Consider the following 23,154-nt stretch of genomic DNA (forward strand, 5'->3'; position numbering starts at 1 on the left):
CATTTTTGAATAATTAATTTAGTGAAAGAAGTATATATCTAGTTTACCTGTAGCAGGATTTTCAGGCATTTTGAATTACTGTCTTCGATCACTTTTAAAGAAACCTAAAGAAAAAAATTTAAATATAAGAGAAAAATTATTTTCCATTAGTGTTATACAATTCTACAGTCCTATAGAAAAGTCAAAGAAAACCTCAAGAACATTCTCCATCAAAATATTTCATTCAAGAAATCAAAATTAAAAGCCATACACAGCCACTAAAATGGCTAAAACTAGAAAGCAAAACAGATCATTGTAAGTGGTGACAAAAATGTGAAGTAACTGGGACTCTGAGACAGTGCTAGTAGGAACGTAAAATGGCACAAACACTTTGAATAACTGTTTGACCATTTTTTGGAAGTTAAAACTACACTTACTATATGACCCAGTACTTTTCCACTTTTAAACATTCACCCCAAAGTGAAAATATATGACCACAAAAGACCTATGCAAAAATGTTCAGGGAATTCCCTGGTGGTCCAGTGGTAAGGATTCAGTGCTTTCACTGCCAAGGGCCGGAGTTCAATCCCTGGTCAGGAAACTAAGATCCCACAAGTTGTAGGATGTGGCCAAAAAACAGCAACAACATAGCATTTTTATTTATAAAAGCCCCAAACCAGAAAAACCCAAATGTCTAATAACAGATTAAAAGATAAATCAACTAAGATATGTAAACAAAATAGAATATCCAGAAATAAAAACAGAAAACATTACTGACACACACAACAAAGATGAATCTCAAAAAACAGTGTTGAGGGAAAAGAAACAGATCCAAAAGGATATGATTGCCTGGGCACAGTGGAAAGCAGTTGACTAGGAAAATATCTGAGGGAGCTTTTTTGGGGTGATGGAAATGTTCTTTCTTTGTTTTCTTTTTATGTTATATGTTTTGAATGGAGTATTACTTAAACAGATGCGCACATTTGTTACAATTCATTGACCTATATATGTTATATTTTATTGTATGTAAGTTATACTTAAAGTTAATTTAAAAAAGAGAGAGAGAGAGAGAGATCCTAGGCTGGAAAAGAACATCCAAATAATGGATAAAGAAGATACTAGAGAGATTAAGGGAAAAAAATCCAAACTAGTCATCAAATGATAATCACCCAATCTGGCATTGTCCATGGATAATTCTTTTAATTCCAATGATTTGCGCAAACTAGCCTAAAATGTAATCAAAACTCAAAAAGTTATATATACTTCCCTGGTGACTCAGGGTGGAGAGTCCACCTCCCGATGCAGGGACACAGATGCGATCCCTGGGCCAGGAGGATCCCACATTTCCTGGAGTGCCTGAGCCCATGAACCACAACTACTGAGGCTGTGTTCTGGAGCCCAGGAGCCGTGCAACTACTGAGCCCACATACAGCAACCACTGAAGCCTGTGCTCCCTAGAGCCAATGCTCCAAAACAAGAGAAGCCATGCAATAAGAAGTTCTCCCACTGCAACTCGAGTAAAATCCCCCTCGCCGCAACTAGAGAGAAGCTCACACAACAAAGATTCTGCACAGCCAAAAAAAAAAAATCTCAAGATGTTAGCAAACCCTTTTCTCTGTTGAAAATGGCACTTTCACAGTGGTCACTTAAACAAACAAACAAAAAACAAAACCATAGCGATCACTTTCACTGTGATACTTTCATATCACATACACTATGAAAGTGTATCACTTTCACACTGGTACACTGTTGTAAATGAACCATCTAAGAACTATGAGTCCTCCACAGTCCAAATGTTCTTACATCATCTCTGAATATACTTCTGAATACAACCTTTATCTTCTAACTCAAGGTCATTAAGCAAGAAAGCATATTAAAAACCAGTAAGAGATGCTTTTGGCATTGATAAAAGCTTCCTATATTCCATTCAAATATTCACTGGATTCCATGTGAATAGAGCATCACAGAAAAACTTCTGATATGCTCAGCATCTCAACTATGCAGCCCTTAAAACTACCCACTGACAGGTAAATGTGAATAATGGAAGGGTAGTCACAATGACACTGTCCTTTTCTGTAGCAGCACTTAGCTCAAGAGTGGACAAGAGCAGCTTTGTGGTCATTAATACTGTACATCAACCTGTCTAAATCAAAGAAAGCAAGCTAAAACTATGAAGTGCTACTTTTTATATTAGATTGGCATTTTTTTTCTAATAATAGCTTGTACCCCAGATGTCATAGAAAAACAGGTGGGAAAATAAATCTGCACAATCTTCTAGAATAACTCTGCAATATCTATCAATATATTAAATTCATATTCTCTTCTACCCAGAATATTAACTTCTGAGTGTCTCTCCTAAAGAAAGGAGAGACAAAAAGACACACAGACGATGTACAAGCACATTTGCTGCATTGCTTTTAACAATAAAACTCCTGGGAAAATTAAACTATCAAAATTAGTCATTAAAATAATGAATATGGTTGAAATGTGTTGAAAAAAGAATGAGTGGGTAATAGTTATCAGCAAGCCCGTGGCTCAATCCTTCATCGAGGGATTCCCAGATTGATGCCAGACCTCCTCCGTGCAAACAAGCTAAAAGGTTTTAATAGATAACACAGTCTCTCATTTTAAAATGTCAGGAAATACCTGATCTGTCTTAATTGCTATTGTAAATAATCTGAGAACATATGGATATATAGCGCATAGCTGGCTGGAAGATGGGAGGTAATCACAAAGACATTTTCTATTTGGGGAACTAATGGAGTATAAATCTTGGGATTCCCCAAACCGAAGAGTCTTCCTTTAAGAAAATGTTTCTGTATATGTTGTTCACAACTGGTCTGGTAACCCCAAACAAAACAAAAATAATGTGTTCCTAGGTTGAATTTTACTCAACACATTAAAAATATCTGTAAAAGTCTGTTAAAAATAGCAGTAAAAGTCTGTTAGAAATACATTTATATGTAACAACGTCAGTCTATGTGTAAGGAGGTGTTTTAAGCATGCTGATAGTATGTCCTAGTATGAAAAAGTGACATTCTTTGGAAGCTGTGTCTACTGGCTGGGGGCTCCTCCAGAAAGGAATTTTGTGCCTAGTTCCTGTGTTCCTCTTTCTTGCCTGTAACCTCGAAATCACGATTAAGGTTTGGTGCTGGGTACGAGCTCTCATTCACAGGAGGGCAATTCAACTCTTTGTGTCAACACAGGAACAGCAGCTAATCCATGCCTGTGTGCTCAGTCACTCAGTCGTGTCTGACTCTGCAGCCCCATGAACTGTGTGCAGCCCGCCAGGCTCCTCTGGCCACAGAATTTTCCAGGCAAGGATACTAGAATAGATTACTACTTCCTACTCCAGGGAATCTTCCCGACCCAAGGAATCAAAGCTTAACACCTCCTGCATTGGCAGGCAGATTCTTTACCACTGCACCACCTGGGAAGCCCCATTATCTAATAGACACACCAAATAAGAACAACAATAAGTTTCAGAATATATGAACTGCTGCTGCTGCTGCTGCTAAGTCGCTTCAGTCATGTCCAACTCTGTGCGACCCCATAGATGGCAACCCACCAGGCTCCCCAGTTCCTGGGATTCTCCAGGCAAGAACACTGGAGTGGGTTGCCATTTCCTTCTCCATTTTAATTTAAAAAGCATGTATTATGTTTATAACTTGAAAAGTAAAAGGTACAAAATGGCTAAGATGGCCTAATGAGAGATCAAGATAGATATATAGCAAGAAAATGACAACACAATAGGATAATTATATTGTAAGGCATATACATACAATAGCAAGAGTGTGAACCATATACAAATAGATGGGGAAACAATGGAAACAGTGAGAGACTATGTTGGGGGGTTCTAAAATCACGGCAGATGTTGACTGCAGCCATGAAATTAAAAGACACTTGCTCCTTGGAAGAAAAGCTATGACAAACCTAGAGAGCATATTAAAAAGCAGAGACGGGGCGGTCCTAAGATGGCAGACGAATAGAACAGGGAAACCACTTTCTTTCCCACAAATTCTTCAAAAGAACATTTGAAAGCTGAGTAAATTCCATAAAACAACTTCTGAATGCTGGCAGAGGACATTAGGCACCCAGAAAAGCAGCCCATTGTCTTCGAAAGGAGGTAGGAAAAAATATAAAAGATAAAAAGAGAGACAAAAGAGGTAGGGACAGAGATCCGTCCTGGGAAGGGAGTCTTAAAAAAGAGAGAAGTTTCCAAACACCAGGAAACACTCTCACTGGCGAATCTGTGGTGAGCCTTGGAACCTCAGAGGGCAACATAACCGGGAGGAAAAATAAATAATTTAAACCTACAGATTACATGCCCAACAGTAACTCCCAGCAGAGAAGCAGTGCAGACGCCCGCATCTGCCACTAGCAAGCGGGGGCTGGGCAGGGAGGTGTGGGCTGCATTGCTTAGAGTAAGGAATGGGCCTGAATGGCCCGAGGGCAATCTGAGGGAACTAACTTGAGATAGCAAACCAGACTATGGGATAGCTATCCCAGGAAAAGCCCTAACCTAAGACACCACCAGGCCCACTCACAAAACAAAGGACTGAGCAGAGCTAGCCCGCTGCGGACCAGCCCATCCCCTGGCGGAGACAGGCAGGCGAGGGCAGCCAGAGCTGGAAGAAGGCAATGAGGACCCCAGAGAGGCATTATCTACCAAGCTGCAAGCAGGCTTCATTGCTAACTAAGACTTCTTGGGATTCTGGACAGTCGACATCTGCTGGGAAGATCCCAGCCAGAGATCAGCTCCCCAGAAGACACAGCACACCTGAGAAGGTGCGCTGGTTGTACACCCAGAAAACTGAGCGGCAGGGACGAGGGAGGCAATAAGTCACAGGGACCACGCTCGCCAGCACCTGGTCACCTGAGCTGCTCAGACCTGGGAAGGGCACAAAACGCAGGCCCAACAGAGTCTGCGGCTTTGTGGAGTACCCGAGTACTTGAATCTGAGCGGCTTAGACCTGGGAAGTGCATACAACCCAGGGCCAGCCCCAGACAGTTCCTGGCAGAACAACCTAGAGCCTAAGCAGTACAGACAGGGAAAGCACACATGCTGTGAGCAGGGGCAAACCCAGTGTGGCCGAGATACTCCGAGCACACACCAATGTTATTTGTTTGCATTGTTCCTCCCTCCCAACAGCACGACTGAACAAGTGAGCCTAAAAAAGTGTCCACCATTGCCCCCGTGTGTCAGGGCAGAAATTAGACACTGAAGAGACAAGGGAACAGAAGAAGCTAAATCAGAGGGAACTGCCTTGGAAGTGAGAGGTGCAATAGATTAAAACCATGTAGTTAGCACTGACTATATAGGAAGGGGCCTATAGATCTTGAAAAATATAAGTCAGATCAAGGAACTATCTGAAAATGAACTGACCCCACACTCTCCACAACACCACCAGACAAAGTCCTAGATATATTTTTATTATTATCATTCTTTAAATTAAAAAAAATTATTTTTAATCCTCTATTACTCCTTTAATTTCATTTTTATAACCTACTGCTAAGTCACTTCAGTCGTGTCCAACTCTGTGCGATCCCATAGACGGCAGCCAAGCAGGCGCTCCCATCCCTGGGATTCTCCAGGCAAGAACACTGGAGTGGGTTGCCATTTCCTTCTCCAATGCATGAAAGTGAAAAGTGAAAGTGAAGTTGCTCAGTCGTGTCCGACCCTCAGTGACCCCATGGACCACAGCCTACCAAGTTCCTCCGTCCATAGGATTTTCCAGGCAAGAGTACTGGAGTGGGTTGCCATTGCCTTCTCCTTATAACCTACTATTACTTTGCAAAAAAAAAAAAAAGACCTTATTTTTTAAAGCAAACTTCATATATACATATTTTATAATTTTTTTGACTTTGTTTTTTTCTTTAATATTGTACTTTTGAGAATCCAACCTCTACTCTAGATTTTTAATCTTTGCTTTTTGGTATTTGTTATCAATTTTGTACCTTTAAAAACCCAATCTTCAGTACCCATTTTTACTTGGGAGTAAGATTACTGGCTTAACTGCTCTCTCCCCCTTTCGACTCTCCTTTTTCTCCACCAGGTTGCCTTTATTTCCTCCCTCCCCCTTCTCTTCTCTACCCAACTCTGTGATTCTCTTTGTGTGTTCCAAACTGTGGAAAATACTTAGGGAACTGATTACTGGCTGGATCTGTCTCTCTCCTTTTGATTCTCCCCTTTATCCTCCTGGCCACCTCTGTCTCCTTCCTCCCTCTTCTCTTCTCTGTATAACTCTGTGAACATCTCTGAGCGGTCCAGACTGTGGAGAGCATATAAGGAAGTGATTATTGGCTAGCTTGCTCTCTCTTCTTTTGATTCCCCCTCTTCTTCTCCTGGTCACCTCTATCTCCCTCCTCCCCCTTCTCTTCTCCATGTAACTCTGTGAACCTCTCTGGGTGTCCCTTACTGTGATGAAACTTTTCATCTTTAACCTAGATGTTTTATCATTGGTGCTGTATAGATGGAGAAGTCTAGAGGCTACTGTAAGAATAAGCCTGAAAACCAGAGGCAGGAAGCCTAAGTCCAAATCCTGAGAACACCAGAGAACTCCTGACTCCATGGAACATTAATTGACAGGAGCTCATCAAACATCCCCATACCTACACTGAAACCAAGCACCACCCAAGGGCCAACAAGTTCCAGAGCAAGACATACCATGCAAATTCTCCAGCAACACAGGAACATAGCCCTAAGCTTTAATATACAGGCTGCCCAAAGTCACATCAAACCCATTGACATCTCATAACTCATTACTGGACACTTCATTGCACTCCAGGGAGAAGAAATCCAGCTCCACCCACCAGAACACCGACACAAGCTTCCCTAACCAGGAAACCTTGACAAGCCACCTGTCCAACCCCACCCAGAGTGAGGAAACTCCACAATAAAGAGAATGCCACAAACTGCCAGAATACAGAAAGGCCACCCCAAACATAGCAATATAAACAAATGAAGAGGTAGAGAAATACCCAGCAGGTAAAGGAACAGGATAAATGCCCATCAAACCAAACAAAAGAGGAAGAGATAGGGAATCTACCTGATAAAGAATTACAAATAATGATAGTGAAAATGATCCAAAATCTTGAAAACAAAATGGAGTTACAGATAAACAGCCTGGAGACAAGGATTCTAGGTCATCTTCTAGGTCCTTATTAAAGGGTCCTTATTAAAGGGTCCTAATAAAAAAGAGTCAATATATAATGAATAATGCAGTAAATGAGATAAAAAAACACTCTGGAGGGAACCAACAGTAGAATAATGGAGGCAGAAGATAGGATAAGTGAGGTAGAAGATAGAATGGTAGAAATAAATGAGTCAGAGAGGAAAAAAGAAAAACGAATTAAAAGAAATGAGGACAATCTCAGAGACCTGTGGGACAATGTTAAATGCCCCAACATTCGAGTCATAGGAATCCCAGAAGAAGAAGACAAAAGAAAGACCATGAGAAAATACTTGAGGAGATAATAATTGAAAACTTCCCTAAAATGGGGAAGGAAATAATCACCCAAGTCCAAGAAACCCAGAGAGTCCCAAACAGGATAAAGCCAAGGTGAAACACTCCAAGACACATATTAGTCAAATTAACAAGATCAAACACAAAGAACAAATATTAAAAGCAGCAAGGGAAAAAAAACAAATAATGCACAAGGGGATTCCCATAAGGATAACAACTGATCTTTCAATAGAAACTCTTCAGGCCAGGAGGGAATGGCAGGACATACTTAAAGTGATGAAAGAAAATAACCTACAGCTCAGATTACTGTGCCCAGCAAGGATCTCATTCAAACATGAAGGAGAAATCAAAAACTTTACAGACAAGCAAAAGCTGAGAGAATTCAGCACCACCAAACCAGCTCTCCAACAAATGCTAAGGGATCTTCTCTAAACAGGAAACACAGAAAGGGTGTATAAACTCAAACCCAAAACAATAAAGTAAATGGCAATGGGATCATACTTATCAACAATTACCCTAAATGTAAATGGGTTGAATGCCCCAACCAAAAGACAAAAACTGACTGAATGGATACAAAAATAAGACGCCTATATATGTTGTCTACAAGAAACCCACCTTGAAACCAGGGACACATACACACTGAAAGTGAATTGCTGGAAAAAGATACTCCATGCAAATAGAGACCAAAAGAAAGCAGCAATAACGATACTCATATCAGATAAAATAGACTTTAAAACAAAGGCTGTGAAAAGGACAAAGAAGGACACTACATAATGATCAAAGGACCAATCCAAGAAGAAGACATAATAATTATAAATATGTATGCACCCAACATAGGAGCACCGCAATATGTAAGACAAATGCTAACAAGTATGAAAGGGGAAATTAACAATAACACAATAATAGTGGGAGACTTTAATACCCCACTCACACCTATGGATAGATCAACTAAACAGAAAAGTAACAAGGAAACACAAACTTTAAATGATACAATAGAACAGTTAGACCTAATTGATATCTATAGGACATTTCACCCCAAAACAATGAATTTCACCTTTTTCTCAAGTGCACATGGAACCTTCTCCAGGATAGATCACACCCTGGGCCATAAATCTAGCCTTCGTAAATTCAAAAAAATTGAAATCATTCTAAGCATCTTTTCTGACCACAATGCAATAAGATTAGATCTCAATTACAGGGAAAAAACTATTAAAAATTCCAACATATGGAGGCTGAACAACACACATCTGAATAACCAACAAATCACAGAAGAAATCAAAATATGCATAGAAATGAATGAAAATGAAAATACAACAACCCAAAAGCTGTGGGACACTGTAAAAGTAGTGCTAAGGGGAAAGTTCATAGCAATACAGGCTTACCTCAAGAAACAAGAAAAAAGTCAAATAAATAACCTAACTCTACACCTAAAGCAACTAGAAAAGGAAGAAATGAAGAACCCCAGGGTTAGTAGAAGGAAAGAAATCTTAAAAATTAGGGCAGAAATAAATGCAAAAGAAACAAAAGAGATCATAGCAAAAATCAACAAAGCCAAAAGCTGATTCTTTGAGAAGTTAAGTAAAATTGACAAACCATTAGCCAGACTCATCAAGAAACAAAGGGAGAAAAATCAAATCAATAAAATTAGAAATGAAGATGGAGAGATCACAACAGACAACACAGAAATACAAAGGATCATAAAAGACTACTATCAGCAACTATATGCCAACAAAATGGACAACTTGGAAGAAATGGACAAACTCTTAGAAAAGTACAACTTTCCAAAACTGAACCAGGAAGAAATAGAAAATCTTAACAGACCCATCACAAGCACAGAAATTGAAACTGTAATAAGAAATCTTCCAGCAAACAAAAGCCCAGGACCAGAGGGCTTCACAACTGAATTCTACCAAAAATTTAGAGAAGAGCTAACATCTATCCTACTCAAACTCTTCCAGAAAATTGCAGAGGAAGGTAAACTTCCAAACATTCTATGAGGCCCCCATCACCCTAATACCAAAACCTGACAAAGATGCCACAAAAAAGGAAACTACAGGCCAATATCACTGATGAACATAGATGCAAAAATCCTTAACAAAATTCTAGCAAACAGAATCCAACAACACATTAAAAAGATCATACATCATGACCAAGTGGGCTTTATCCCAGGGATGCAAGGATTCTTCAATATCCACAAATCAATCAATGTAATACACCACATTAACAAATTGAAAAATAAAAGCCATATGATTATCTCAATAGATGCAGAGAAAGCCTTTGACAAAATTCAACATCCATTTATGATAAAAACCCTCCAGAAAGCAGGAATAGAAGGAACATACCTCAACATAATAAAAGCTATATATGACAAACCCACAGCAAACATTATCCTCAATGGTGAAAAATTGAAAGCATTTACCCTAAAGTCAGGAACAAGACAAGGGTGCCCACTCTCACCACTAATATTCAACATAGTTTTGGCAGTTTTGGCCACAGCAATCAGAGCAGAAAAAGAAATAAAAGGAATCCAAATTGGAAAAGAAGTAAAACTCTCACTGTTTGCAGAAGATATGATTCTCTACATAGAAAACCTTAAAAAGTCCACCAGAAAATTACTAGAGCTAATCAATGAATATAGTAAAGTTGCAGGATATAAAATCAATACACAGAAATCCCTTGCATTCCTATACACTAATAATGAGAAAATAGAGAAATTAAGGAAACAATTCCATTCACCATTGCAATGAAAAGAATAAAATACTTAGGAATATATCTACCTAAAGAAACAAAAGACCTATATATAGAAAACTATAAAACACTGGTGAAAGAAATCAAAGAGGACACTAATAGATGGAGAAATATATCCTGTCCATGGATCAGAAGAATCAATATAGTGAAAATGAGTATAGTACCCAAAGCAATCTATAGATTCAGTGCAATCCCTATCAAGCTACCAACGGTATTTTTCACAGAGCTAGAAGAAATAATTTCACAATTTGTATGGAAATACAAAAAAACCTCGAATAGCCAAAGCAATCTTGAGAAAGAAGAATGGAACTGGAGGAATCAACCTGCCTGACTTCAGGCTCTACTACAAAGCCACAGTCATCAAGACAGTATGGTACTGGCACAAAGACAGAAATATAGATCAATGGAACAAAATAGAAAGCCCAGAGATAAATCCATGCATCTATGGACACCTTATCTTTGACAAAGGAGGCAAGAATATACAATGGAGAAAAGACAATCTCTTTAACAAGTGGTGCTGGGAAAACTGGTCAATCACTAGTAAAAGAATGAAACCAGAACACTTTCTAACACCATACACAAAAATAAACTCAAAATGGATTAAATACCTAAACATAAGACCAGAAACTATAAAACTCCTAGAGGAGAACATAGGCAAAACACTCTCCGACATAAATCACAGCAAGATCCTCTATGACCCACCTTCCAGAATATTGGAAGTAAAAGCAAAAATAAACAAATAGTACCTAATTAAAATTAAAAGCTTCTGCACAACAAAGGAAACTAGAAGCAAAGTGGAAAGACAACCTTCAGAAGGGGAGAAAATAATAGCAAATGAAGCAACTGACAAAGAATTAACCTCAAAAATATACAAGCAACTCCTGCAGCTCAATTCCAGAAAAATAAATGACCCAATCAAAAAACAGGCCAAAGAACTAAACAGACATTTCTCCAAAGAAGACATACAGATGGCTAACAAACACATGAAAAGATGCTCAACATCACTCATTATCAGAAAAATGCAAATCAAAACCACAGTGAGGTGCCATTTTACACTAATCAGAATGGCTGCAATCCAAAAGTCTACAAGCAATAAATGCTGGAGAGGGTGTGGAGAAAAGGGAACCCTCTTACAGTCTTGGTGGGAATGCAAACTAGTACAGCCACTATGGAGAACAGTGTGGAGATTCCTTTAGAAACTGGAACTAGAACTGCCATACAACCCAGCAATCCCACTGCTGGGCATACACACTGAGGAAACCTGAATTGAAAGAGACACATGTACCCCAGTGTTCATTGCAGCACTGTTTATAATAGCCAGGACATGGAAGCAACCTAGATGTCCATCAGCAGATGAATGGATAAGAAAGCTGTGGTACATATACACCATGGAGTATTACTCAGCCATTAAAAAGAATATATTTGAATCAGTTCAAATAGGTGGATGAAACTGGAGCCTATTATACAGAGTGAAGTAAGCCAGAAAGAAAAACACCAATACAGTATAATAACACATATATATGGAATTTAGAAAGATGGTAACAATAAGCCTGTATGCGAGACAGCAAAAGAGACACAGATATATAGAACAGTCTTTTGGACTCTGTGGGAGAGGGAGAGGGTGGACGATTTCGGAAAATGGCATTGAAACATGTATATTATCATATGTGAAATGAATCGCCAGTTCAGGTTTGATGCATGATACAGGATGCTCGGGGCTGGTGCACTGGGATGACCCAGAGGGATGGGATGGGGAGGCAGGTGGGAGGGGGTTCAGGATGGGGAACACATGTACACCCGTGGCAGATTCATGTCAATGTATGGCAAAACCAATACAATATTGTAAAGTAAAATAAAAAATATAAATAAATAAAAACATTACTTTACCAACAAAGGTCCATCTAGTCAAAGCTATGGTTTTTCCAGTAGTCATGTATGGATGTGAGAGTGGGACTATAAAGAAAGCCGAGCGCAGAAGAATTGATGCTTTGGCACTGTGGTGTTGGAGAAGACTGTTGAGAGTCTCTTGGACTGCAAAGAGATCCAACCAGTCCATCCTAAAGGAAATCAGTCCTGAATATTCATTGGAAGGACTGATGCTGAAGCCAAAACTCCAATACTTTGGCCATCTGATGCAAAGAACTGACTCATTGGAAAAGACCTTGATGCTGGGAAAGATTGAAGGTGGGAAGAGAAGTGGACAACAGAGGGTGAGATGGTTGGATGGCATCACCAACTCAATGGCCGTGAGTTTGAGTAGGCTCCAGGAGTTGGTGATGGACAGGGAAGCCTGGCGTGCTGCAGTCCACAGGGTTGCAAAGAGTCAGACATGACTGAGCGACGGAACTGAACTGGACCATGTGCTCAGAGAAATCATAAAAGGAGAGTGACTGCCCTGCCCATGGAAGTTTGGAAATGCTGGAATGAGAACACACTAGAGACCTCTCTCAGAAAAAGAATGGAGTATAAAAGCAGAGTGACCATTTGTCCTCATTTGCCTAACATAGTCTCATATTACTCGGCATCTTTATTAATAGCAGTCCATTTCATTCTCAGAAGGGTTCCAGTTTGAATGACATATAGGGTGCCCTGAATGAAGGACTTCTTAAATTTTAGTGAGCCTCAGGATCACCCAGAGGGTATGCTAAAACACAAATCGTAGTATCCACTCCTAGTGTTTCTGATCCTGTATGTCTAAGCCAAGTCCTGAGAATCTGCATATCTAACAAAGTTCCCCTGTAATCTTAGTGCAGCTAGTCTAGAGACCACAATGAGAGAATTACCGCATATAGGTATAAAAGTGAATGACTCTCAGTGACACTAGTAACTAGCTCTAAATGAACTACTATAAGGTCTCTAAAGGCAGCAGAAAGGGCAAAAAAGTAATTCAGACCAGTGTTACTACACGTGTAGACAGACCGTGGATTGATGCTTCACCCACAGAGATAAGCACCAAAACTGGTAGTTAAGCATTTAAGAACCATGGAATATGGCAGTCATGTAAGTCTATTAAATTTAGTAATAAAAAACACAACTTTCATTGTGTTTATTTTTGTAATTTCCTTTTTCTAACAATTCATTTTTCTAATAATTTCATTAAAATGTCTGTCCTTGAAAGACTAGGGGAGGGGAAACCTAATCTTCCATCACTGAGCCTGAGAATTACTGGTTCAGACAGACTATTTTGAGAGGGTCCTTGTAAATAATGCTAAGCAGACTACTCTTTATCCTGTGAGCAGCAGGAAGCAATCAAAGGCTTTTAAGTAGGGAAATATTGAGTCCAGATTTCTATTTAAAAAGGTAATTCTGGTAACAAGATAGATTAGTGGTCTTCAAACTTTTTGAAACACACATTCCCATCAATTAAAAATATGTTAACCACTCCCCTTACCATCATTATAAACATATATTACTATATTTACATGTTATATGTGTGTTAAAATATACATAAAATAGAAGCATCATGAGAGTAAGGAGAAAAAAAAAAGCAAAATTTTATTGTCCTTTTCTTACTCTCTCAAAAGATCTTCTGCACACTTTGAAAAGCATGGTGGTCAATGTTTCCAGAAGGATTCAGGTTAGAACCTGGTTAGCCATCCAATCCTACAACTATTTATTAAAAGCTAGACTATGTCCACAGAACATACCTGGATAATTACCACAACTTCATGATGTTACGTAATATCTAGGGAAGGGCACTAGGGCTTTCAGAGTATATGAGGTCAGAAGGAAGAAATGCAATAACTGTATAATTGACCATCCAGGAAGGAGCATGTACGCTAAACGGAACCCATGTTTCCTTCATTTTATGGTCATAGGAAATCTTTGGCCAAAGAATTTTGACCTATTTGGCCTGGCAGAGAAACTGACAGGGTTTACAACAAGGAATTTCAAGTTTGTTTAGACATGGTAAAGCTGAGTCTACCTTGTGGTAGATAGGCTACCTACAATGGGTCAGAGGCCAGGCATTAAAATGCCACAGAGTGCTGCTTTCCTCAGAGCTGCACAGACTCCAGAGAACCAGTAGTCTATTATGTTTAACAGCTCCCACTCCATCATTGATCAAGAGAGTTTGTGCCATGAATTTTTCATGTCTGGTTCACTGTGGGATTTGATTGAAGGAAATTATTATAATATTGTGGCTTTTCAAAAATACCCATGCCTTTAGCCATTACCAATTAATGCAATATTTGAGAAAAACTGCTGCAGAGTTAGAAATTTAATTTGATTTAAATTTCTAGGTGGAGGAAACTTATTGAAAAGATTTATTAACTGCCTTGGTTCAAGAATGTAGGCCAATTAAGGATCCTGAGAAACATACTCTGCAGATTCCCAGTAGCACACAAGACTGTAACTACCTAAGACATCTATGCTTCTTTCTTAAATTGAGCAAGATATCTCATGTCTTGAAATTTTAGTTTAACAAGACATCTTATACTTTTACCTTAGAAAACTGAAAGAAAAGATCACTGGCAACCTGTATAGGGAAGCACAGGTAGTCAGCCTGTTACTACAGGTGTGAACTGGGCATATCACAATTAGACTGCATGTTACTCTTCAGTGGCAATTCCCCAGAGCTCAAGGAAACTGGGGACTCTAAACAACCTAAATGCTGTTAACTACAGATGAAGTCATGATTTCAGAAATTACTCAAAAATTGGAATAAATGAGCAACTTTAAATTTCTATTGCTTTCTTAGCAGAGCAAAGCTCAAGTTGTGTCTAGTTGCCATGGCCATGTCTTCAAAGCTCAGCGTTTATGAGATATTGATTAAATGGAAAATAAACTCTCCTTGCCAGGGAGTAACAATGGCTCTTCACTCAAACTACAGATAAACACATCTGCTGTCATCCTAATGTAGAGTCGAGAGAGGTCTCCTAGGCTGCATCCCTATCAAACAGCAAAGCATCTTCTAAACTCCTTAGATGTTTTAAAAAAAAAAGTAAATACTGCATTTTTGGCTGCCATCAAAACACTATACTCCTGGAATTTTGGAAACATATATAAATTCTAAAATAAGCCTGATATTTCAGGGCCATGTGCCTAAGCCACAGGCAATGTTCAAGTCCACTTAATGTTGGACATTTAGGAGGACATGTTGAAGTCAAAGCTGAAAGATTCCATGTTAAACTCAGAATCAGAACTGAAAATTAAGTCAGTTTATCAGAATAATTAAATTAGATAAATACTAACTTTTCTCATTAAACAATTCATAGTTAACCAAAGCACATCAGTTTCTGCCTATAACTTGTCCACTGTGTATAAACAAAGTTAAACTGTTTTATGATGTGCTCTTTTTTCCTGTTGGTGGCAGTTTTTTTCCAATGATCAGCAAAAAAAAAAAATAATGAACTGGGCAATTTTCACTTACAGATCTCTGATGTGTAGCCAGTCACTCTCTGAAAGAACCAGCCATTCACACTCCTCATTAATGGCTAGTTTCCACCTCAAATATTCTGTTCAGTTCTTCCCACATTGCAGACTGTTTGCCCTTAACCTCTCCCAGAAATAGAGTCATGCCACTTTTGGGATACTCAAAACAATCCAAACAAATTGCGTAATAGGCCAAACTATTCCCTGCTGGCTCAGAGGGTATCCACATGCAGCGTGGGAGACCTGGGTTCGAACCCTCAGTTGGGAAGATCTCCTGGAGGAGGGCATGGCAACCCACTCCAGTATTCTGGCCTGGAGACTCCCCATGTCCAGAGGACCCTGGCAAGCTACAGTCCATGGGGTCGAAAAGAATAGGACACGACTGAGTGACTAAGCACTTGCTTTAGGCACATTTCCCACTAATGTTCACCCTTCTTTTGACCTTTTCCCAAAATCCATTTCATCCGGCCTTAAATCATGTAACCAGTTTTTGGGTGCCTACTATGTACACTGCAGGATCATTCTGTATAACATCTCATTTATCTTAACAATGTATCATCTTTTTGCAAATGCAGAAAAGATCTTATAATTTCAAAAACTAAGGGGGGGAGCACTTTGAAATGGTAATGACAGGAAGACTACAACTGCCACTGAGTGGAGTTAATTTCACTTTGTGGGGAGGGAAGGTCAACTGCTAACCACTTTTTCAGCAATTAACTACTTTAAAAATGAGAGTCAGAGATTTCAAATTTTCAATAGGGAGGGAATGAATGTTTGTAAACTTGACCATCAACATCTACTTATTTCATCTTCCTCTCCTACCACACTCCATCCTGGAGCTTCATTTCAAGTTCCAGAAAATAATACAGTGAAGGACTGCCTTTCCCACTGCAGAAGCCAGGCTGTTATCAACGTCATGCCTATCAATTAAGGGCTAAAGTTAAATGAAAATAGGTCTGTCTGTCCTTGAAATGCTGCACACCTGGGCTTCAAAGCTATCTGCTAACCAGACATGTGCACAGCATCAAAGCAAAGGGCAACACTGGTTTGGTTTGTTCTTTTAAGAGTTAGACCAATATTAGAGAATGCTCATTTCACAGAGATTTTACTAACTTCATTTAACCACAAGGCAGCTTCACAAATGCATGGAATCAATATAGAGACAATTCAAATCTGAAATTCTTAAAACACAAACTACCTTTGTTTACAATATTATTGGGTGGCAGGGTTTTAAACTATATAAATGGCAATTATACTATATGTTTATCCTTCAGCTTTATCTCAATTTTACATTTTTAAGATTTAGTCATGATGATATACAAACTCCTTTCATTCACTGTAACTACATGATTAGTAGGAATTCATGATTCATTCACCTAATCTTCTGTTGAGCATTCCCTACTGGTCACTAACACAAACAAGGGATTAGAACTAAATATCTCTTTCGATAACCAACTTTTTTCCAGGTGATTCAATAATCAATTCTCAAAATACAGGAGAATCTATAGTTTACAAGCTTTGAAATCATAGAGAGCTGGGTTCCATTCCTGGAATCAGCTCTGAGTTTTTGTGGCCAATTGCTTAAATTTTCCTATATTTTAGCTTCCTTATTTAAAAAATAATTGATAAAAGTATTAAATATTTATAGTTGGATGGACTAAATAAGAGATTATAAAGCAGCCTGAATGCAGTGAACATTCAACAAACGGTGGCTACCTGGTGGCTCAGCAGTAAAGAATTCGCCTGCAATGCAGGAGACACCCAGGTATCTTCCTGGGTCGGGAAGATACCCTGGAAGGCCTGACAACCACTACAGTATTCTTGCCTAGAGAGTCTCATGGACAGAGGAGCCTGGCAGGCTATTGTCCGCAGGTTCGCAAAGAGTCAGACTGAAGAAACTGAGCACACACTATTATTATTATTATTAACATCTCTTTTCAATCAAAATTATCTAAGCTATTTGGGGGCTTCAAAAAAACAAGTAATTGTTTTAGCTGTGATTTTTCTTCTGTAGTCAGTAGTAGTTGTTTTTCAAAAAAACTAAACAACAAAGAAATTTCACCAATGCAATGAATACAAGGGAGGTGGGAGTGGGGAGGCCTAAATTTGAGAGTTTAAAAAAATCAATTTGTAAATCAAAATGTAAGGGCTTCAGTAAACCAAATCCTCTTAAGAATAAACATATACTGAATCCTAACCCACTTCGTGAGCCACATATGTAATTTGAAATTTTTCTAGTAGCCACATGTAAAGCAAAAAGAACCAAGTAAAATTAATTTAAATAACATATTTAATTATCCTTTTGTTGTCATTTAGTTGCTAAGTCATGTCTGACTCTTTGCAACTTCATGGATGTAGCCTGCCAGGCTCCTCTGTCCATGGGATTTCCTAGGCAAGAATACTGGAGTGGGTTGCCATTTCCTTCTCCAGGGGATTTTAATTATCCTGAAGCAGAAGATACTAAGAAGAGGTGGCAAGAATACACAGAAGAACTGTACAAAAAAGATCTTCACGACCCAGATAATCATGATGATGTGATCACTAATCTAGAGCCAGACACCTTGGAATATGAAGTCAAGTGGGCCTTAGAAAGCATCACTACGAACAAAGCTAGTGGAGGTGATGGAATTCCAATTGAGCTGTTTCAAATCCTGAAAGATGATGCTGTGAAAGTGCTGCACTCAAGATGCCAGCAAATTTGGACAACTCACCAGTGGCCACAGGACTGGAAAAGGTCAGTTTTCATTCCAATTCCAAAGAAAGGCAATGCCAAAGAATGCTCAAACTACGGCACAATTACACTCATCTCACATGCTAGTAAAGTAATCCTCAAAATTCTCCAAGCCAGACTTCAGCAATATGTCAACTGTGAACTCCCTGATGTTCAAGCTGGTTTTAGAAAAGGCAGAGGAACCAGAGATCAAATTGCCAACATCCGCTGGATCATGGAAAAAGCAAGAGAGTACCAGAAAAGCATCTATTTCTGCTTTACTGACTATGCCAAACCCTTTGACTGTGTGGATCACAATAAACTGTGGAAAATTCTGAAAGAGATGGGAATACCAGACCACCTAACCTGCCTCTTGAGAAATCTGTATGCAGGTCAGGAAGCAACAGTTAGAACTGGACATGGAACAACAGACTGGTTCCAAATAGGAAAAGGAGTGCGTCAAGGCTGTATATTGTCACCCTGCTGATTTAACTTCTATGCAGAGTACATCATGAGAAACGCTGGACTGGAAGAAACACAAGCTGGAATCAAGATTGCTGGGAGAAATATTAATAACCTCACATATGCAGATGACACCACCCTTATGGCAGAAAGTGAAGAGGAGCTAAAAAGCCTCTTGATGAAAGTGAAAGAGGAGAGTGAAAAAGTTGGCTTAAAGCTCAACATTCAGAAAACGAAGATCATGGCATCCGGTCCCATCACTTCATGGGAAATAGACGGGGAATCAGTGGAAACAGTGTCAGACTTTATTTTTGGGGGCTCCAAAATCACTGCAGATGGTGACTGCAGCCATGAAATTAAAAGACGCTTACTCCTTGGAAGAAAAGTTATGACCAACCTAGATAGTATATTCATAAACAGAGACATTACTTTGCCGACTAAGGTTCATCTAGTCAAGGCTATGGTTTTTCCTGTGGTCATGTATGGATGTGAGAGTTGGACAGTGAAGAAGGCTGAGTGCCGAAGAATTGATACGTTTGAACTGTAGTGTTGGAGAAGACTCTTGAGAGTCCCTTGTACTGCAAGGAGATGCAACCAGTCCATCCTGAAGGAGATCAACCCTGGGATTGCTTTGGAAGGAATGATGCTAAAGCGGAAGCTCCAGTTCTTTGGCCACCTCATGCGAAGAGTTGACTCACTGGAAAAGACTCTGATGCTGGGAGGGATTGGGGGCAGGAGGAGAAGGGGACGACCCAGGATGAGATGGCTGGATGGCATCACGGACTCGATGGACGTGAGTCTGAGTGAACTCCGGGAGATGGTAATGGACAGGGAGGCCTGGCGTGCTGCAATTCATGGGGTTGCAAAGAGTCGGACATGACTGAGCGACTGAACTGAACTGAACCGAATATATATAGATTATCATTTCAATATGTAAATAATGTTAAAACTAAGGTATTTAGGTTTTTACACTGTTCAAATTTTGATGTCTATTTATACTTACAGTCTATTTATATATTTCAACCCCAACTAGCCCTATTTCAAGTGCTTAGTCACAAATGCAAGTGGCTAACCATGCTGTCAGTGCAGTTTTAACCTAGGCTTTTTCAGAAAGATCTCTGTATAGTGTCTTTAGCAAAAACTTTCATCAGCTAATACAGCCTTGACACCTTTTATCAAAGTAACTATCAGAATGAGGGAGCATCCCTTGTGGCTCAGCAGTAAAGAATCCGCCTGCAATGCGGGAGACGGGGGTTCGATCCCTGGATTGGGAAGATCCCCCGGGAGGAAAGAATGGCAACCGATTCCAGCATTCTTGCCAGGAAAATCCCACAGAGAGAAGAGCCTAGTGGGCTTCAGTCCATTGGGTCGCAAAGGGTTGGACATGACCAAAGCACTGAGCAGAGCAGAGCAGAATGAAACCACTTTAAAACTAGAGTTCCTCCCAATGAAAACAACAAACTCCTTCATTCTATCAGAATTCAGCATCTCAGTGGATGAGCAAAAAGCAGGGGAAGAATGTCTTACAGTTTACAAGACACATTCTTGAACATTATTTCATTTCAACCTCCCCAAACTCAGTGTGGTAGATTATTTACAAATGGGAAAACAGGGGCAGAGTCAAGTGACTTGTCAAGAGTTATATGGTAGGTAGACTTAACTCGCTGTCTACAAACTCTGCAGGCTACACAGTTGTGCAAACGCAGAAACTAAGCAGGTCTTTTTCATTTTTTTCTCTTCATTTGCATCAGAACCTAGAATGAATGCTTTTTTAAAAGGCATCCAAATCTACTTAAAAACATCTGAATTGGGTGGGGGGGGGTGGTTGCGGCAAACAGCAATGGTCAAGTGATCTCAAAAGTTAAGGTGGAATAGACCTGTTTCTCCTCACTCCAGTACTCTTGCCTGGAAAATCCCAGGGAAGGAGGAGCCTGGAGGGCAACAGTTCATGGGTTCGCTAAGAGTGGGACACGACTGAGCGACCTCACTTTCACTTTTCACTTTCATGCATTGGAGAAGGAAATGGCAACCCACTCTAGGGTTTTTGCCTGGAGAATCCCAGGGACCAGGGAGACTGAAGCGACTTAGCAACAGCAGCAGACCTGTTTCTCAAAAAGTTTATTCTACTACCAAGGTAAGCAAAATCTTGAGTAAACAAATTAAACCCACTTTAGTTTCCCCAACCTAATGTATTTTTGTTAAAGTTTAACAAAGTAGAGATAGACTGCTTGGTTGTTTAGTTTAAGGATAATTATTAAGTGCTCTTAAATACAAATGCAGTTACAAGGATTACTGAATGCTGAGCCACTGTCTAAGAATCACAAGGTTCTAAAAGGTGAATTCATCATGGGAAAATACACAGAGTTTTCTTTTAAAGAATACTCACTGAAAGGCAAGATACCATAATGTTATCAGTGGTTACTTTCAATGGTAGGTGTGTTTGTGTGTACTTTTAGTTCCTTTCCTGAAAATTATCTCCATTTTTTCTACAATGACTACATTTACTTTATAGTTATAAACTATAAACTATAAGGGGCTTCCCTTTGGGCTCAGCTGGTAAAGAATCCACCTGCAATGCAGGAGACCTGGGTTCAATCCCTGGGTTGGGAAGATCCCCCCTGGAGAAGGGAAAGACTGCCCACTCCAGGATTCTGGCCTGGACATGAGAGTGACTTTCACTTTCACTTTCATAGTTATAAAAACTATTAATACATGACCAGAACTTATTAAAGCACCTTTAAACACAAATGAGGGCTTAATATAATTTATTTCCAACTTTAAACACAACCATTATTCTGATATACTATGCTCACCTTATGCAACCCTTAATAGGATCTCAATTAGAGAAGGGCAAATTTCTTTAGAACACAATTTCTATATGTAGAGAACCATTCAGTTCTGTTACTTATTAATTTTCTTATTATTTTAAATTTTGAACAATCCTTATGAAGATCATTTGGGGCCTAGAAACAGACAAACTCACTATAGCTAAAAGTCGCTACCTCGCCTAACTTTTTCAGATGCTGCAAAACAAACCGATTTGAGTTTTTACCTCCACTCCTCCCTAGCTTTACCTTTCAAAAGCTTTGAGCAAATAAATTGACAGCCCAGTAGGATCTTAGACTGCCTACAAGTGGTATTAACATACTCGGTGTAACAGACGTCTTTATTTTCTAGGTCTCCAGAAGTCTTCTCAGCTCTTTTAAGAAACATTTGTTTATTGCACACCTACCAATGGCCAGACTCTGAAAGCAGCTGAGAAGGTCCTTAAAGGCCACCCTCTCAATCGCGCAGACAAACCAGTAAACAACTAACTCAAATCCAAAGTGATAAGAGCCATCTGGAGATATGACAAACTGCCAAGACAACACTTCAGGGGGAGATTAATTCTGCCTGCTAGGTGTCCCTGGAGGGTTAGGATGCTTGTAGGAGGTAGGGGGAAAGAATTTGAAAATGCTTTCCTCAGCTTGACTTAGAGCAGGAATCCTGCAATTTCCCCAAAGGCTGGAGGCAGAGCGCTCTCCGCCTGGTCCTCCCCATCTAAAGAGTGAAGCTAGCAGAGCCTAGGCCTGACCGTCGGCCTGGGAACTCGGCTACGTGACCACCAGCAACCAGATGGGGACCTGGGCACCCCGTCCTCCAGGACCTCGAGCAGGCCCCCACCTGTTCACTCCTTTCACCGTCACCAGTTGGGGCGACTCTGCCCAGCTCTGGGGGCAAAGCGCAGGCACCCACCTGGGTGCAAAATTTGATCCCGGCCTCTCCCGGTACAGACCAGGGCCGAGATTTGAGGGCCGCCAGGGCGGGGCGGGGCGGCTGCGGGGCCCGCGGCCTCCGGCGAGTCCGGCACCGAGGGGCGGGGATCACGGTGGGGTCCCAGTGCCCCATGCAGGAGGACGGCACCCAGTGCCCTCCGCGGGCCTGGCCGAGCGCCCAGCGGCGCCCAGGGTCTCCCGTGCCCACTCTTCCCGGACGACTGACTGAGAGCGCGCCGGGACAGGGGAGCAGGCTCCGGACGCGGGGAGAGCGGCCCCGTCCGGTTCGAGGCGCTGGGTCCCCGCGGCGCAGCGCGCGCCTGCCCGGCTGCCCCCCTCCCCTTTACCTGATCAGGCGGAGGCGCCGGTGGGAGCCCGGAGCTGGCAGGCGGACAGGTTCGGCGTCAGCCTTCCCTCACCTGGGCGGAAGTGAGAAGCCCAGGGCGTCCGCGCCTCACCTGGCAGGCCCTCCCCTCTCTCCTACCCTCCCCGGCCGGGGCGGGGCGCCGAGGTGGCGCGGGAGGGGCGGGAGGGCGAGTCTGGGGCTGCTGGAGGCCGACTCCCGGGGTAGCGCCGAGGCGGTGGGCTTCTCTACTTTCAGCAGGTGAAGTTCTACTGGGCGAGGGAGTGCTAAGTAGCCAGAAAAAGGTGGGATCTGGGG

The 23,154-nt window shown here is 40.7% G+C and overlaps 1 protein-coding gene across 3 annotated transcripts in view; it reads right to left on the reverse strand.

Annotated features, from left to right (window-relative positions):
- PATJ (PATJ crumbs cell polarity complex component) overlaps positions 1–22,989 on the reverse strand; it is a 392,470-nt gene extending 369,481 nt beyond the window's left edge. For all 3 annotated transcript variants that reach the window (XM_040232710.1, XM_040232709.1, XM_040232708.1), the window contains exons 1-2: positions 22,841–22,989; positions 48–104 (exon numbers count right to left, since the gene is read on the reverse strand). In XM_040232710.1, the coding sequence (XP_040088644.1) occupies positions 48–69 (22 nt within the window). In that variant the 5' untranslated portion in view covers positions 70–104; positions 22,841–22,989. The remainder of the gene's footprint in view (positions 1–47; positions 105–22,840) is intronic.
- Between the last annotated feature and the right edge of the window lie 165 nt (positions 22,990–23,154).

Source organism: Oryx dammah, unplaced genomic scaffold (genome assembly GCF_014754425.2).
Source record: "Oryx dammah isolate SB20612 unplaced genomic scaffold, SCBI_Odam_1.1 HiC_scaffold_28, whole genome shotgun sequence".
Classification (NCBI taxonomy): Eukaryota; Metazoa; Chordata; class Mammalia; order Artiodactyla; family Bovidae; genus Oryx; species Oryx dammah.